Source organism: Armigeres subalbatus, chromosome 2 (genome assembly GCF_024139115.2).
Source record: "Armigeres subalbatus isolate Guangzhou_Male chromosome 2, GZ_Asu_2, whole genome shotgun sequence".
Taxonomy (NCBI): domain Eukaryota; kingdom Metazoa; phylum Arthropoda; class Insecta; order Diptera; family Culicidae; genus Armigeres; species Armigeres subalbatus.
In genome coordinates, this window is record NC_085140.1 from 65,484,454 (window position 1) to 65,503,825 (window position 19,372).

At 40.1% G+C, this 19,372-nt stretch overlaps 1 protein-coding gene across 3 annotated transcripts in view; it reads right to left on the bottom strand.

The window, feature by feature from the left end:
* Positions 1-19,372, bottom strand: part of LOC134208776 (E3 ubiquitin-protein ligase AMFR-like) — a 170,533-nt gene that overhangs the window by 30,053 nt on the left and 121,108 nt on the right. For all 3 annotated transcript variants that reach the window (XM_062684707.1, XM_062684705.1, XM_062684706.1), the window contains exon 6: positions 14,424-14,579. In XM_062684707.1, the coding sequence (XP_062540691.1) occupies positions 14,424-14,579 (156 nt within the window). The remainder of the gene's footprint in view (positions 1-14,423; positions 14,580-19,372) is intronic.

A 19,372-nucleotide genomic window follows, 5' to 3' on the forward strand; every position in this document is an offset into this window, starting at 1 on the left:
CACTTCGAACAGCTTCTTATAGTCTCAGCTGCGTTCTTCGAAAAGCAGCCATCCGATGCAGGAAATCTAACGGGTCTCCAAGGTCGATCGGCAGTTGGCGGAGGTGACCCTATGCTGTCTGTTTTGTCTGTCTGAATCACAAAGATCTGTTTTGCGCCCAGGGATGCAAGGGATTTTCAAATAGGGTCAGAGCTTTGTCTGACCTCATTCTGGTAGTCGTTGATGTGAGGCAAGGATGCATTTCATCTGCTCTGTTACTTCTCAGCGTAATCGAAGAGATCTTGGTGGGTGCGATTGACCGTGTATCATACCTTGAGCTGCTTTGGTTGTTATTGTTGTGGAACATCTAGACGACTTTGATTTAGCTAATGAACACGAAAAGCGATGTATTATGATGCTCTTTTGTGTGTGCTTAACGAGCTGACCGTATTTTTTTTTTGCGGCGGGTCCACTTTCAACGCTCGCAGGACCAGGTGGTTGAGTGTCAACGGAAAAAGCTCCACAAACTTTGCAGTAGCCGAGCGATCGGAGGACTTCAATATCTTGACATGACAGACTGATATCATCAGATGACGGAATTGGGATTAACATGGAACCATGAGTCAGAAAGGCTGGGGCCACCTTCGCAAGTTTTCAAAATATTTGGAGACCCAACCGGATTGATTCACGCACCAAAATTCGAATGTACTACTATATATATCGTGAAGCGTGACAAGCAAAGACAACGCAGATGATGTCTAAAATTTATAATTCAAACGGACTTACAGTACCGAGCCAAAAAGCCAACAAATATCGATAACAATAGATGTTCGAAAACGTGGATGGAAATGGGTCGGCCATATATTGCAAGGTGCTTAGACGGAATCTGTAAGGATAGGATATAGAATATTTATGCCGATAGAGATATATGTTCGTATTTTTATTTAAAATACTCTTGGGGACACATTAATGATCTATAAATGATATATTTCGTATCAAGATAAAAACAGTAATGCATGAAGTTCAAAATTAAAAATCCAAAAATATAATTTTTTTTCGCCCTCTCAATTTTTTGGGAAAGTGACATAAAATAAATTTAATATTTGTATCGGCCTAAACAGTTTTATTAAACCAAATCTTGTGGTAAATTGTTAAAAGTGGAAAACCAAAATCTCATGAGAAAGTGTCCTCAACTGAAGTGCTGGGGATTTCGTATCCGTCTGGTGTTGTATCGCAAGTGAGCTGAGATATTCAAAATAGCTGTCTGGTTAAGACAGAAAAAATATGGAAGACCCACAACGTAGGAAGGTAAACTCAATCGTCGAACCGTCCCTCATCAGAATCGTTAGAGGAATTTTATAAATTATTTCGAAGTGAATTTTCAGAGAAATCTTGGCTTATATGTTCAAATTTGAGGAAAAATATTTAATTTGGTGGGTCACGTGCCCCAGTGTTTAAGTCCACACGAAACAATTTCTTTCCTTCTTGAATTATAAGCTTGTTTGTGATTCACTGCCGGCCAATGACATATGCGTTATTTATTCTTGCATTAAAACGTGTATTTACGACTAAATTATGTGAATAGAACATGTTCGCTTTCTCACTTGCTGATTTCCCTGATTGTCTCAAGAATTCCCTGATTTTTTTTTTCTCGATAGTGGCAACCAAGGAAATTCAGGAAGAGTTCAGGGGGAGATTCCTGAGGATTCTGGACAATCTTAAAGTTATATAAAGACCACAGACATATAAAGACAGTTTTATAAGAGAGCTAGCAGAGCCTGCCTTATTAGGATTTGTTTTAACGTTTTACGATTAAAATGTTTTCTAATAAAACTGAAACTGGTTTCCTCGCCACTCGCCCTAATATTGTATTTTAATAATTTTTCAAATCCCGCAAAAACACAAAATAACTGCGAATCAAAAGACGAGACGATAGTGAATTGAATGGCTACAAAGCCAACCTCATCTCTGCTGTTTTAAATGTGTCATTATTGGATTGGTAACAACACCGCTGTCATCATGACTGGTTTATAATGTCGAAGCATTGATGTCATTGGGCCTCACTTCTTCAACCGGTAATGACCCTTGCCAGGAGCAATAGGTTCACAACAGCTATTTCAATCCAGATTATGTTCCTTGTATTGAAGTTTTTTCGAGCGCATGATAGTAATTGAACCCCGTACAGAAATACCTGCGGTAATACTATAAGAGATAACTCGAAATAAAGAAACATGTCTGAGAAAATAACATCATTGCAGCGATTCTGCTTCACTACAGCTTCTGCTCCACCAGTTTGACCCTCATTTGTCCATTACGCTCCACGTTGACCTTTTTCCATCGATGAAGATTTTTTCCTTGTTTTTTTTTGTTGCTTCGCTATTTCTGCAACAACCATCTCGGAGATGTATGCAGAGACATGAGAAATTCTTTTCTTCCTTTTCTCCGCTCGGCAAAGTTCAAGGTCTGCTGGGCCTACTTGCCTTGACGTTCACGGGAGCAAGACTTCCATGTACGGCCGGTCACTTGACCTCTTTACTCGTCGGGCCAGCGCAAAAGGCACACAGGAGCGAGCACAATGATGACTACATACCTACTCAAGGAAGGAAGAAATGCCGCCTTTTCACTGCGGCGTCCTTCCGGTTTTCCGGTGTTCGGGTGCAAGAATGATAATTACCTACCTGGCTCGTTTGGTGCAGTCACTTTTATGGCATTGAGGTCAGTGCTGTTGAGCGGAAGAATTCAGCTTTAATTTAGCTTCCTTTAAAAAGAATCCTGAATTCGAACTAAAGTAGGAGTAGATAATCAGCAATTTGTTAAGCCTGCCCATATCGTTCTTATTATTCGTGCGAGAACTACGACATGATATGTAAGCAACAGATAATATGAGATATTTCCAATAGTCACCATTAAAATATTTGTCAAAAGTCGACTTATGTACTTTGGAATAAGCTATTCAGCTGATTAGTACAACTTAATACTGCAATACCCACTGCCCTTCTCCCTCCTGGCTCTGCAGGTATAAAAAAAAGACAATGACCCCCATATTGGTTAGTCTATGGCTATTTTTATTCAAATCATGTCGCCACCCTCATGCAGTCAACAACGAGCAATTGCAAGTACGCGGTTTGACTTTGACCACCAGTCAGTGTCGTTGGCTACTTTGATACCTTTGTGACGTAGGACTTAGTCTTACAACATGGTTTTGCTAGGTACGATTCATGACATCTCGTTTCATTTAGAATCACAACAAAAGCCATTTAGTTATTATCTATCTGATATTCATGAAATAAGTACATTCTAATGGGTGCTTTTACCAAATATGAAGCACGCGTCTTTTGGAGGTTATACACTAATTGTGTAAGGTTTTTTTTTGTTTTGTTGAAATTGGAGCCTGTCCTCTGTTGTAAATGAACATTTATTGCGGATCTTTTGAAAATTTTCTATTTTGCGGATTCCGCAAAGTTCTTCCGCAGCTGTCAAAGTTCTACCGCAAGCCTGAAAATCTTCAATACACTGAAACAAAAACATGATATTTGACGTTGTCATCGTAGAGTGCCATGCCAAACAGCAGGGAAGAAATATAAAGTGACAGCTGCGGTAGTTTGTAAATTCAACCGGAAAGTGGAAAGTTTTCTCTGGAATAGCAATATTATGCGAGAAATTCAACGTAGTCCTATGTCAGAACTGCGTTTGTGTGTACCAGACAGTCATCAAACATTTTCACGGTTAGTCACTGTTTGAGGGTCGCGTGGAAGGAAGTTTTTGCGTGTCGCTTAATTTGGATGTTTGTAAGGTGGGAGCTTGGGAGAGAGACAACAAAGTTAGTCGTTACACGTAAACAATGGCTGGCCTAAAATTGCGTGATTAAAATTAATTCCAGCGTTCTGAGTGAGCGGCGTGTATGTCAGAGGAGACTTATTCAAGCCAATCTATCCACTAAACGTCGACAATAACTGGAATGCCTTGCTAATTTGTTCTATTTAGATAATGCATTATCATGTTTCGCAAACTATTTTCCTATGTTGGTTATCAGTTTAAAGGTAGTAGGACTTTGAAATGTGTGACAGAATTCATTGCACATGAATTATACTGCTGGTTTGTAATCGTATATAAGTTTCACGTGGGTTTTCGTCACTTTTGAGTTAATTAAATTAAATTTTCTTGTATTCCAAATTACGTTACGAGCTGTCCATATACCTCGTAAACAGTTTAGGGGTGTATGGCGAATGTTTACGTGGTGTATGGATAGCCCCATAAAAATGAGACTTTGTTCGGGAGAAATGTTGAAAAATACCAAAAAAAAGCATTCGATATGGGGAATGTACCCGCATACCAGTCCCATTTTAGGAAAAAAACGTTCAAGAATTCTTGAACTGAGAAAATTACAAACTCAGGGTGTATTCTAAATTACGGTTTTGGGAATAATAGTTACGTTTTCTCCACGGGTCTTCAGTAGCCTTGCGAGCAAAGGCGTAGGATTTCCAATCCGGAGATGGCGAGTTCGATTCTCGGTCCGGTCTATGTAGCTGCTGATCCCAAATACGGTGTATTTTTGGTGTTCACGAATTAGGGAATGTTTTTTTTGTGTGTAATAATTTATGTTATTGCTCAAAATTCAACGGTTCTTCAATTGATATAAGGTACCCCGGGGCAAGTGAAAATACGGGGTAAGTGGGTACTATGGCTGTCGATTAATCGGTGAACGTTTTTAATGGTAACAATGTTCTAGAAATATAAAGCAGAACTATCAACGAATTCACCCAACACAAAAATATTTAGAATCAAAACCATTTGCGGCACCATACTAATGGTATCGTTTAATCATTACTTTGAGCTACCGGCAAAAGCTATTACTTTTATTTTAATTCAAGGGATTTTCAACAAAATAGTCGTTTCTAAATTCATCATTGATGTGGAGAGTAAATATTTTGAGCAATTAAATAATTATGTGACATCGAAAACGATTTAAAATTTTTGATTAAAGCCAAAATCTGCAACTTTCACTTGCCCTTGTTTTAACATACATGGGGCAAGTGGGACATATTTAAACAACATTTTCGATAGAGCCATTTTACCTGTTTTGGATTCTTGTCTAGTGAAAAATAACTTCGACACTCATATATCATATGGATCTGAATCAAATGCAGTTGATATTGTTGGTTTCGTTGTTATGAAGTAGTGTACAATTGATTTACCAAATGTGTATTTTACTTTCTTAAAATTATCTCCCTCATGGGAAAAACAATGGTTATAACTATGCAAGATTTTCCGTTTACAGTGCAAAAAATCTATTTATTCTACAATAGATCAACAGGTTTTGTCTTGTGTTCTGTTATGTTTAAACTTCGCATCAGATTTACAGATTTTCAGATAAATAAAGTGCTAAGTCATAAATTGGCCATTTCGTTAAATTACAAATTTACGACACTACGCATGCGCATCGCCTGAATAAAAAAAACTTTCATTTTGAAGTTCTAATTTATGTAATAACTAGCAGACCCGACGAACTTTGTTTCGCCTAAAATTGATTTATTTTCTGATTAATTCTCATGCTATGGAGAAATTGGTGTTTCATTTGTATGGGAGCCCCCCTTTCCAAAGGTGGGAGGGGTCTCAAACCATCTTAAGAACCTTCCCCAGCCCCAAAAACCTCTGCATACAAATTTTCACGCCGATCGCTTCAGTATTTTCGGAGTCTATAAGGTTCAGACAGACAGAAATTCATTTTTATGTATATAGATTACGACACTGCGCATCGCCTGAATAAAAAAAACTTTCATTTTGAAGTTCTAATTTATGTAATAACATTCATCTGAAAAGTGAACAAAGATTTGCTTATCCTTTCCATCTAACACCTTTGGTAGAAAGTAAGCTAATGGAAAGCCAGGCAACAGCCAATTAAACAATAAACCGGCTGTTATCTTGTTTTTATATCCGCAAACATTGTAATCCCTTTATTTTTGCGAAAACAAAAGTCTGATAAGCAATAAATCTCCATCCATTATCTGAAATACTACGACTCAAAAGTTACATGATTATTATATCTAAATTTTTCAAATCTCGGGTACTTATTCAAAAGGACGTATGTGATTTTGTAAACAAAGAGTCAAACGTCGATTTGTCCTATCTGATGGCCCTCGCATGCAAACCAACACCACCAACAGGTAGTCAATAGGAGTGCTATCAGATTGGACAAATCGACGTTCGAATCTTTGTTTACAAAATCACATACGTCCTTTTGAATAAGTACCCGAGAAATTAGTTTCATTCGACAATATAAAGCAGAATAGGTCCCACTTCCCCCGTTTAAAGGGGTAAGTGGGTCCCACAGGTAAATTTATTTATGTCACTTCCAATATTTTTTTGTAACTGAATAAATGGCTTACAACACGTCTACACTTGAACAACGGAAGCATATAATGATGTATCCGTGGTTAATGTCTTGAAACATCCTGTTTTCTAAATATGCGTTAACAATTTTGCTGAACTAGCGTTTTTTTAGGTCCCAATTGTCCCGGAGTACCTTAAATTTATTCTTTTGTTTCAATGACTTAAAAAAAATATATATTTTTTTGCTTATTTTCCTTTAAATTCAGATCATTGTCTAGATGGAACACCCTCCTTTTTTTTTTGCTGTGATGTGGAATTGGCTCCAATATGCTATTCTTCCACATCTCGAGATTGAAGGGACCATCGAGATAAGGAGAGATCGAGGAATGGGCAGAAAACTGAAATGGGTACTAGATCGAAAAAAGCTCGTTGCTATGAAAAACGACAATAAAACAAATGTCATCAAATGTATACATGTTCATGATAGAATTAGAGGCGAAAGTACAGAATTGATACCGTGGGGCATCGAAATCCGTACACTTAAGCACCTTAGTGTATGAAAAAGTCATTAGAAAATAGGAATCGAATGTAAATAACACGTTTGTCATTGACACAGGCGAATGAAGGCTTCTAATTTTGAAGTGTTTCACATTTACTCATTAAAAACTACGAAAAACATGATAAAATAATGAATTAAATCAACTACTCCTGACTCGAAATCCGTCCACCGTGGACGGATTTCGAATCAAAGGATCAAAATCCGTACAGCTATTTCATAACTAAATATCTAAATTGAAACAGTCTGATTGACTAAACTAGCACTGTAAATAGTTCGATAAGCACCATGAGAAGCGATCCCTTCGATTTGCGTTCCGCTTATCTTATGTAATGATTTGCAATTAGCAATTAAACACAGCTACTTTTGGTGCAATTATGCTCTACCCGAAAACAAAATGGCGGCACAAACTCCGCGTTTGGTGGGTGGAGATTTGTTTTTGATTTTTGTTGTCTTAATTTCAAAGCCTTCTTTCGAATTCTATGCCCTAAGAGCTTACTGTCAAGTATCTGAACAGGATAAAATTAATTATTCCTACATTAATTACCTTTAACCTCCTTTAATTTATTGATATCTCATGAGGTGGACGGATTTCGGTGCTGTACGGATTTCGGTCCTGCACGGTAGTTCCGTTAGGATACGGCAGGCATGAAGAATGTTTTTATAGAAGTTGATTTGAAAGCAAGCGGAGGGCAATATTTGTGATGGCACATATCACACGACCTTCCTTCTGCCAAGCTCCCGTATGAAGGGGGAGGGAAGAATATCAGTGTGGAAGCTGATATATCTCCAGCAAAAGGAAGGTGGTTTGACTTGCTCATATGCCATCGCGTGCGGAAGGATTTTCTATCGACGAGTACGAGTAATATGACATCAGCATTTAATCGAATAGGATTTTTATTGCACAGTTCTGTTTTCTCATTGCGTCCGTCTCGTCGCAACCAACTTAGCTGCCTCGGAGACATTCTTCATGCCTGCCGTATCCTAACGGAACTATCAATTCTGTACTTTCGCCTCTAATTCTATCATGAACATGTACGTCTAAGTTTGGAAGATGATATTAGCATTTCCATATCATTGTAAATCGTTTAACTTCACGTAGAAGTAACACACACAAAATCATTAATTTAGTATGATTATAATGTTTTTCGAAAAGTTTAAGACTCTTAATTTAAGAGGCCTTTTTGAGAAAGAATTCGAAAGAAATTCCCTCTTTCAAAATTTTTATTTAAAGTAAAACAAAATTATGTAGATCGTTCAACACATTTTCCCAAGAAAATTCCGAAAAAAAATCCAGGAATTTTTTTGAAATTACTGAAGAATTTCTCATGGAAACTCTAAAAAAGTTCCCGCACAAATTCCAAAAACAAGTTACCGAGGAAAACCCAAATGAATTTCTCAAACAAATTTTAAAGAATTTCTCAAAGAAATTGCAAAGAATTTACCGGAATTGCTTCGGTTTTGAAAATTCCGAAGAATTTCGTGAGAAAATTCCGAAAAATTTCTCGGAGAAACTCAGGAGAGTTTGTCAGGCAAATTTCGAGGCAATTGAGGAGAATTCTTTGGAACAAAATAGAAGAATTTGTCAAAGAAATTCAAAAGAATTTATTTATCATAAAATTTGTCATAACAATAGAGGTAACAAACTACAGATTGACGAATATTGTCGCTGCGGTTTTCTTTGTTCTCGTTTCCAAAAATGTTGGGTACATAACTGTCAAACGTACTGACCCGAGTAGCACCTGTCAGGAGAGAATGGTTGCAGCAACTTTATAGTGACTAAATCTGGTCACATATGAGTTGTCGTAACCCATGTGGAACGCGCGTGCCCTATTCTCGCCAGCAGAGGCGCATTCACGTTCCGAGTCGTGGGTAGGACAATTAGGAAAGGCCAATTTGGGCACTGATATTAACATTAGGTGTCTGAAATATAAATACTAGAAGATAACAGTGGATGTGCTCAATGAGTAAAAGAAAATGCGTTGCGGCAATATTCTTTTTCCTTCCTTATTGTCAAATTGTGTTCATTTGTAGTATAAATTATTATGAGAATACGTGCAAAGCTGTGATCGACTAATACAGCGGTTCTCAACTTGGGGTACATGTACCCCTAGGGGTACTTTCGCTGGCCCCAGGGGGTACCTCTAACAAAAATGCGTAATGGCTCACGTATTGCAATTTCAATCAAAACACATTGATAATAAAAATAAAATAAAAATGTTGAAGAATATGTTAAAGATATGCTTCTGAACTAAAATCTAGAAGGTTTGGAAGATTAGAAGCATCCTTGCAGATGCTAAGCATCCTTTCAGGGGCTCGGAAGCTTCATTTCGAGAGGTTTGGAGGACTTCTTTCAAGATGCCTGGACGCCTCGTTTTAGGAGGCCCTTAATACTACTTTCAAGAGGCTCGGAAGGCTACTTTTAACAGGCTCGTAAGCCTACATCTAAAAGCCTTCTTTCAAAAGGCCGGGAAGTCTTCTTTCAAGAGGCCCAGAAGCCTCCTTTCAAGAGGCCCGGAAGCCTCCTTTCAAGAGGCCCGGAAGCCTCCTTTCAAGAGGCCCGGAAGCCTCCTTTCAAGAGGCCCGGAAGCCTCCTTTCAAGAGGCCCGGAAGCCTCCTTTCAAGAGGCCCGGAAGCCTCCTTTCAAGAGGCCCGGAAGCCTCCTTTCAAGAGGCCCGAAGCCTCCTTTCAAGAGGCCCGGAAGCCTCCTTTCAAGAGGCCCGGAAGCCTCCTTTCAAGAGGCCAGAAGCCTCCTTTCAAGAGGCCCGGAAGCCTCCTTTCAAGAGGCCCGGAAGCCTCCTTTCAAGAGGCCCGGAAGCCTCCTTTCAAGAGGCCCGGAAGCCTCCTTTCAAGAGGCCCGAAGCCTCCTTTCAAGAGGCCCGAAGCCTCCTTTCAAGAGGCCCGAAGCCTCCTTTCAAGAGGCCCGGAAGCCTCCTTTCAAGAGGCCCGGAAGCCTCCTTTCAAGAGGCCCGGAAGCCTCCATTCAAGAGGCCCGGAAGCCTCCTTTCAAGAGGCCCGGAAGCCTCCTTTCAAGAGGCCTGGAAGCCTCCTTTCAAGAGGCCCGGAAGCCTCCTTTCAAGAGGCCCGGAAGCCTCCTTTCAAGAGGCCTGGAATCCTTTTTTCAAGAGGCCCGGAAGCCTCCTTTCAAGAGGCCCGGAAGCCTCGTTTCAAGAGGCCCGGAAGCCTCCTTTCAAGAGGCCCGAAGCCTCCTTTCAAGAGGCCCGAAGCCTCCTTTCAAGAGGCCCGGAAGCCTCCTTTCAAGAGGCCCGGAAGCCTCCTTTCAAGAGGCCCGGAAGCCTCCTTTCAAGAGGCCCGGAAGCCTCCTTTCAAGAGGCCCGGAAGCCTCCTTTCAAGAGGCCCGGAAGCCTCCTTTCAAGAGGCCCGGAAGCCTCTATTCAAGAGGCCCGGAAGCCTCCTTTCAAGAGGCCCGGAAGCCTCCTTTCAAGAGGCCTGGAATCCTCCTTTCAAGAGGCTCGGAAGCTTCATTTCAAGAAGCCCGGACGCTTCCTATTTAGAAACTTGGAAGGCTCCTTCCAAGAGACTTGGAAGTCAACTTTTAAGAGGCTTGGAAGCTCCCTTGATGAAGATGAAGAAACCTGAAGATGCTTAGAAACCTCTTTCAAGAGGCTTGGAAACCTCTTTCAAGAGACTTTGAAACCACCCTTCAAGAGGCTCGAGAGCCTCCCTTCAAGAAGATCGGGAGCCTTTTTAAAGTGGCTCGGAAGCCTCCTTTCAAAAAGCGTAAAAGATTCGTTTTAATAAGGCCTGTACGCATCCTTTCAAGAGGCTTGGGATCCTTGTTTTAAGAGGATTGAAGGCCTTCTTTTAAGAGGATTGAAAGGCTTCTTTCAAAAAGCTCGGAAGGTTCCTTTCAAGAGGCTCGGAAGCCTCCTTTCAAAAGGCTCAAAAGGCCTTTTCTCAAGACGTTCGAAAGCCTTTAAAAAGGCTCGAAATCCTCCTTTCAAAAGGCTCTGAAGCCTCCTTTCTAAAGGCTCGGAAGCCTCTTTTTAAGAGGCTCGGAAGTCTCCTTTCAAGAAGCTCTGAAGCCTCTTTTCAAGAGCCTCGTAAGCCTTCTTCCAAGATACTCGGAAGCGTCCTTTCCAGAAGGTCAGAAACCTCCTTTCAAGTGGTTCGGAAGCCTCCTTTCAAGAGGCTCGGAATAGTACTTTAAAAAGGCTCAGATGCGTCCTTTCAAGAGGCTCGGAAACCTCCATTGAAAAGGCTCAGAAGCGTCCCTTCAAGAGGCGCAGAAGCTTCCAATGATGATAAAAGTTCTGTAGGAAACTTAATGTGAGTTGTCTTAAAGTTTCATGGAATGATAAAAATATCAGCCCACTCTATAGAGAGCCATATATCCCGTTAGCTTTTACGTCCATTTTTTCATATATCTTATGAGTTCCGCTTATTTTCATTTATTGCTTAAAATAAGGGGTACCTCAATTAATGCAAAAGTTCAAAGGGGTACCTCTCATGAAAAAGGTTGGGAACCGCTGGACTAATACATTCGATCCAAGCACTAAAAGAAACCAATTATCCTCTATAAAGAGCGGAATTATATATGTTATTGGAATAAAAATTGAAATTTTGATCCATGTTCTCCCACTGTCGATAAGTCGTTAAGTAGTATTGAACAAAATGAGAAACATTCTGTCAAAATATGTAAAGTATTGCGATGCCGATGTCATTTCAAGTCCTATTTTTCAAGTCTATTACTTTTTCATGTATAAAGTTTCCAAATAAACTTATTGCTTCCTCCTATGTTATCTACTCAGCAGGAAAATGGAACAGGGAAATGTAAATGTGTGTTGAAAGTTCAGATAATGGACTTATTTTTGGCCGCTAAATTATAAGTTAACTGCTCACAGTGCCATTGCATCCATGTTGAAACAAAAATATCCTTCATGCATGCCGACTAATACTTTTCGCACGATCCACTTCCAATCGCAATAACTACTGTCATTAAATCACAGTTTTTTCATGTTTTATAGGACTTTAAATATTTCCTGGTGACTTTTCGATAAACACAATAAAAAAATGTTGGTACGATGAAAGTTTGGTCCGAGTTAGATCACTTCAGATTACATTATTTTCTGCGGCACGCCACTAAATAATACTTTTTACATCTGCTGTCTCCAGAAATTTGAACGCGCATCAAAGTTCTGTGTACGCGGACAATTGCTTTCGCATAATTTTGTAGGTGTTACAACCCTAGACTGTTGTATGAGAGTAGAATCTATGCTGGAGTCCGTTACCACAGAGGCACTCTCAACAGTCGAGATCTGTCCTGGCCACGTGCTTGCGAATATTTTAAGGGAAAAATTGACACCTATTAAAGAAATGTTCCTAAACCGGCACCGGGAATCGAACCCAGCCACCCTCAGCATGGTCTTGCTTTGTCTGCGCATCTTACCGCACGGCTAAGGAAGGCCCCAATAGACTTCATATTATCATAATCATGGGTAGGACAATGCTTCGACTGGAAAATGATTTTAACCCAGAAAAAATCATGCGTAGAACATGTCCTACTTGTCCCATCCACTCCCGGCGCCACTGATTGTAATAAACGTTGTCAGCCGTTTTTGTAACTTAAATAATTACCTGAATGGTATGTTATTACCATAATCATGGGTAGGACAATGACTTGACTTTCGCACCCAGGAACATTCATTTTTTTTCTTCTTTGTTAAAGAGGCTTTCAGCCCTTGGCTGGTTCACCTCTCTGGGAACAGTCATGCGTAGGACATGTCCTACTTGTCCTACCCACTCCCGGCGCCACTGCAGTCGCCAGTGACGACAGCGACAACCTTTCTCTACAATTTATATCCTCTATTGTCATAACTTCGTAGAAAAAGATCTCTATGCGCCATTAATTCTAAAGATTTTCAATCATTCCATTGGAAATTTGAATGATTTTTACAATTTCATACAATTATGCTTTATGAAAAAAAAGTGGGGAATAATATTTATTTGAACTTCTATAACTAATTTTCCCCCAAGTTTTCAAGAAACTGTTATCATTCTTGACAACACTGCCTGTACCGTGGACCTCCGATAATTTGAACGGTACCTCATTCAAATTAACGGGGTTTAGTTTTAATTTGAACTTTTGAGCTTTGCATCAGAAAAACTGGTTTCTGACTGCTCTCTTAGCTGGTTTGATTTGATTCTGGGTTCCGATTCAGGATGTTCCATTTTTCTTTTCACGATTCCACGTGCTAAATGACGTTTGAATCATTTTTAATTTGAACGATGTTTAAACAAACGGGGTTTAAATTTAAAAGTATTCAGATTAAAAACGGTCATATTGCCGGGGGTCCACGGTATCAGCAAGAGCTTCCCTTCTGAGCTTCGGTAAACAAACGGGTACGTATGCAGTAGTCAATATCGACCTATCAGCAACTGGTTCAAAAATGGTTAAGAATTGAGATACGAGAAGGCACATGGGTTGAAATTATTAATATAAATGATTATGATTTTCTGAAAAATATCGTTCATCGCAAAACAAATGTCTTCGTAGCTTAGTTGGGAAAGCACCTGTCCAGCTTACTGTTTTCGTGGGATCAAACCCCACCGAAGGGAGTGGTTACCATCCAATGCCTTTTCTGAACTAAATCTATCACATGTTGTGCATATGCATAAATCGAGTTTGCATTTGCTTTTTTGGTACAAACCACTACAAATTAAATGTGATTTGATTATTTCTATTAGAATGATCACCTGGAATTAAATTCACTGGAAAATGGGACAATGTGTGCAAATAAGAGTCAATTTTATGAATGCAAAAATTAACTTCTCGCGAAACATAAAATGACAGACTAAGCGTTTACCGTGTTAGTGTATGTATTATACAAATTTTAACATAGCTGTAGCGTGAAAATCAAAGTACATGATTGCACAATGTTATGGTGTAGTGAAAACTGTAAAGTATGTACAATTTCAATTTTTCGAGTCGATTTTTACACTTAACCACATTTTCCACTTCCCTCAGTGTTTCTTATTGTGAATAGTCAATAAAAAAAGACTCATATTTTTTCTTTTGTGTGATATGTTAATGCCTTCTACATGTAATAGATGATTAAGACACCCTCCATTATTTTTCAAAGGACGTTTGAAGGCGTTTCAAGCTCATTTAGAAACTAAAGCATGGCCACACCGAAATTACGACGAAGGGCCAGGTTCGTTATTAGCATTTGAAAATGCTCATATATCCTTCGATGCTCAACACACACAATTATCCCTGGCGTAGCCTTTCGAGAGCAAAAGCTGTATTTAGTACAGCAGTGCAAAGGTGAACCAGTCAACTAATTTCCAAGTCAGTCACTTGATCCGCCAGTTGGCAATTCTAATTGAACTTTGCAACACAGCGGTCAATGAGGAAGCGAATGTTGCATAGTAAGGTTTAGTCATTGGAGATTTACACCAGTTAACCAGTTAACCATAGAGAGACTCGGCGAATCCAGTTAGCCTCCATGTTGGAGAGTATGACGTCGACTGGCGTCAGTTCGCTAAATTTATGATAGTAGCTAGCTAGGTTGTGAAATCATTTGGAAGGGCTTACCTCAGCCGCCATAAAGGCGAACGTGTTGACTCCGCTGATGAATACGCCCACCCCAATCGATACGATCAGCATAAAGCCGGACAAGGTGAGTATGGCCGATAGGAGCGCGATCAGCCGAAAATGGGACCATCCCGGTGTCGTTGGCGAAAACGATAGCTGGAATAAATAAAGGATAAGATTAAGGTGAATTTTGAATTGTTTTTTGTTGTTGTCTAAACTAGTTTAAAAATATCGATCCAAATGTTTGGTCTTAATAGACTGGTATCTCGGCTGGGCTCTCCATGTGATACACAATACTAGCAGACGACTCAAGCTATGTTGCTCACTAGGTCACTGCGGTCTGGGTTCGTATTGTGATCATACCGATACATTTCCCTTCCCGCAGTCTGTCAGTTTAACCTTTCCGTCCCCAACGTCTGTTTTTAAGGGCTTTGAAAAATCCAAACTGCCGTAAAAACCGCATTTCTTGACCGATTCTTTCGCAACAAGTTGCATTCCATCCGGATGGATCCCAATTTTTGATTTATACTTATTTCGAGGCTATCCACAGTACGGTTCCAGAATTATTCCAGATCCCGTTGGGGTCAGTTGTCCCCGGAATAAGTGGCCATTTACAATTTTAAGTCAAAACAGGTCATGCGACACCTCAAACTTCATGATTTCACAAAGCAATGATGCGAATGATATTTTTGGGGTTCCTGGCCCACTCGGACTCAATCTGGCCACATCGGTCATAATCCGGGGACCTACGGAATGGCTATTTTCTAAATTGATTCAAAATAGGTCGTGCGACATCTCAAACTTCATGATTTTACAAAGCAATAATGGAATGATATTTTTAGGGTTCCTGGCCCACTCGGATTCAATCCGGCCACATCGGTCCCAATCCGGGGACCAACGGACTGGATATTTTCTAAATTGATTCAAAATAGGTCGTGCGACACCTCAAACTTCATGATTTTATAAAGCAATAATGGGAATGATATTTTAAGGTTCCTGGCCCACTCGGATTCATTCCGGCCACATCAGTCCCAATCCGGGGACCAACGGAATGGCCATTTTCTAAATTGATTCAAAATAGGTCGTGTGACACCTCAAACTTCATGATTTTACAAAGCAATGATGGAATGATATTTTTAGGGTTCCTGGCCCACTCGGATTCATTCAGCCACATCGGTCCCAATCCGGGGACCAACGGAATGACCATTTTCTAAATTGATTCAAAATAGGTCATGCAACACCTAAAACTTCATGATTTTACAAAGCAATGATGGGAATATTATTTTAGGGTTCTGGCCCACTCGGATCCATTCCGGCCACAATCCAGAGGACTTACGGAATGGCCATTTTCTAAATTGATTCAAAATAGGTCGTGCGACACCTCAAACTTCATGATTGTACAAAGCAATGATGGGAATGATATTTTTGGGGTTCCTGGCCCACTCGGATTCAATCCGGCCACATCGGTCACAATCCGGAAACCAACGAAATGGTCATTTTCAAAATCAATTCCATAAAGAAAAATACAGATTTATACAGAAATTATACCGTAAATGAAATCAACAATGGAATTTTCGGAGGAATTCCTAGATTAATTCCCAAAGAAATCCTGATAGAATTCCAATGGAAACTTCAAGATTTCTGCTGGGACATCCTCCAGGAGTTTTTCTGAAAATTCCTCCTGGAGTTCCTCCGGGAATTCCACCGGCAATTCCTCAAAGAGTTTCTGCAGGATTTTCTCCGAGAATTATTCCGGTAGTTCTATCGGCAGATCCCACGGGGGTTCCTCTTCCGGGAATTTCTCCAGAATTTCCTCCGGGAATTCATTCAAGCTTTCTTTATGGAATTGATTTAGGCTTCTTCAGGAATTTATATAGAAAATCCTCCAGATGCTCCACTGAGAATTTCTCTGGGAGCTCCGGGAGGTCCTCTGATGATGATGATGATCCAGATGATGATCTAGAAAGGTTTCAGCTAGACGAGATTTGTGTATAAAATGAATTATCCAAGAATTTTTTCGAGCATTCTTCTGGTAGTTTCACTGGCAGTTCCTTCGGGGGCTCATTTGAAAATTCTCCCGGGAGTTTTTTCAGAAATTCCTCCGGAAGTTATTTCAATAATGCCTCCGGGAATTCCACCAGTAGCTCTTCCAGGAAATCATGCAGGCTTTTTTCAGGAAATCATTTAGTCCTTCTACAGAAATTTAGCTGGAAATTCCTCCCAAAGTTTTTCCAATAGTTTCTCTGGGAGTCCCTCTAGGAACTCTGCTAGGAGTTCCTCCTGAAATTCCTCCGGTAGCTCTTACGGGAGCTCTTTCGCAGTTACTACGAGAATTCCTCCGGGAGATCCACCGGCAGTTTCTATGAGCATTCCTCCGGAAGTTTCTAAGGCAGTTCCCCCGACTGTTCCTCTAAGAAGGAACTCCTGGAGTAATTTCCGGAGGAGCTCCTGGAGGAATTTCCGGAGAAATTATCAGAAGATTTTTCGGAGAAACTTCCGGTGGAACTTCTGGAGGAATTTCTTAAATACAGGAGGAATTTCTAGAGTAACTCTCGTAAGAACTCTTGGGTGAATTCCCAAATGGACTTCAGTAAGAATTCCAAGAGGAACTCCTGGAAGAGTTCTCAAAAGATCTCCCAGAGCAACTCCCAGAGAAATTCTCCGAGGAACTTCTGGAGGATTTTGTAGATAAATTCTAAAAAAAAGCCTGAATGAATTCTGAGGAGCTACTGCTGGAACTCCCGGAGAAATTTTCAGAGGAACAGTCGTTGAAATACCCAGAGTTGAATTTCTAGAGGAACTTCCGAAATCCCATTTCCCGTGAAATTCCTGCCATATATCCTCCTGAATTTCCCTATGAAGTTCTTGGAGGGATTCCCAGAGGAACTCTTGGAAAAACTCCTGGGGAGATCCCACAAGCACTTCCGGAAAAATTTCACAAGGAAGTCCTGAACTAATTCTTGGAGAAGTTCATGAAAGAATTTTGGATAAATATCTGAAGGAATTCCAAGAAAAATACCAGGGGAAATTATTGCAGAAATTCTCAGATGAAATGCTGAAGAAATTACCGGATGAATTTCCGGAAATAGTTCTGAAGAAATACTTGGAAGAACTCTTGAAAGATATCTTGGAGAAACTCTCAAATTAATATCCGAATGAAATTCTCGAGTGAATTTTTAGTGAAGTCCGGAAAGCATTCCAGGACAATTCCGCGGAAAAATTTCGGGAGAAATTCCTGAAGGTATTTCTGGAGAAGTACCTGAAGCAATTCCTGAAAATACCTGGAAGAATTTCCGAGGAAATAATATTTATATTATATAATATTATATGGACGAATTCCAGGATAAATTTCTAAAGAAATTTTTAGATGAATTCTGGAAGGATATTCTGAAGTAATAGCGGAAAGAATTCCAGAATGAAATCCTAGAGGATTTCGCTATTAAATTTATGGAGGTATTACCGGAAAAACTCCTGGAAGTTATCCTGGAGGAATTAAAGGAAAAGTTCCTGGAGAAATGGCCGGAAAAGTTCCTAGAAGAATTTCCGAAGGAATTTCATATAGATTTACAAGTGAAATTGTGAAGCGAAATCGGAGGATTTCCGTCATAAATTTTTGAAGAAACTTCTAGCGGAATTTTGGAAGGAAATTCCGTTTGTATTCTTGAAGGAACTCTCGAATGTTTACGTGAAGGAAATGCCGGAGGTTTTTTTTTCGAAGAATAGTCAAAGAAAGGTCTAGAAGGAAAAATTGGAGAAGAAAAAAAAATCTTTTAGGAGTTTCCTCATGAATTTCCTAAAAAACAAATTTAGTGAGGGGTTTCTAGATAAGGAGAAATTACAATTACATGAGAAGGATTTTCGAACGATTTTCAAACGAATTTGTGGGTTACTTTCCGGAGGAAATTAGAAGTTCCCAGGGAGCTTCTAGAAGGATTCCAAGGAGAATTCCTGAGCCCGAAACTTTTCGAGTTGTTTTGCCTCAACCTGCCCACTCTGACTACGCCCTTGTATTATTCCCATCATTGCTTTGTAAAATCATGAAGTTTGAGGTGTCACATGACCTATTTTGAATTAATTTAGAAAATGGCCATCCCGTAGGTCCCCGGATTGTGACCGATGTGGCCAGATTGAATCCGAGTGAGCCAGGAACCCTAAAAATATCATTCCCATCATTGCTTTGTAAAATCATGAAGTTTAAGGTGTCGCACGACCTATTTTGAATCAATTTAGAAAATGGCCATTCCGTAGGTCCTCCGGATTGTGGCCGGAATGGATCCGAGTGGGCCAGGAACCCTAAAAATATCATTCCCATTATTGCTTTGTGAAATCATGAAGTTTGAGGTGGCGCACGACCTATTTTGAATCAGTTTAGAAAATGGCCATTCCGTAGGTCCCCGGATCGTGCCGATGTGGCCAGATTGAGTACGAGTGGGCCAGGAACCCTAAAAATATCATTCCCATCATTGCTTATGAAATCATGAAATTTGATGTGCCGCACGACCTATTTTGAATCAATTTAGAAAATGGCCATTCCGAAGGTCCTCCGGATTGTGGCCGGAATGGATCCGTGTGGGCCATGAACCCTAAAAATATCATTCCCATTGTCGCACGACCTATTTTGAATCAATTTAGAAAATGGCCATTCCGATGGTTCCCAGATTGTGACCGATGTGGCCAGATTGAGTCCGAGTGGGCCAGGAACCCCAAAATATCATTCCCATCATTGCTTTGTGAAATCATGAAGTTTGAGGTGTCGCACGACCTGTTTTGACTTAAAATTGTAAATGGCCACTTATTCCGGGGACAACTGACCCCAACGGAATCTGGAATAATTCTGGAACCGTACTGTGGATAGCCTCGAAATTAGTATAAATCAAAAATTGGGATCCATCCGGATGGAATGCAACTTGTTGCGAAAGAATCGGTCAAGAAATGCGATTTTTTCAGCA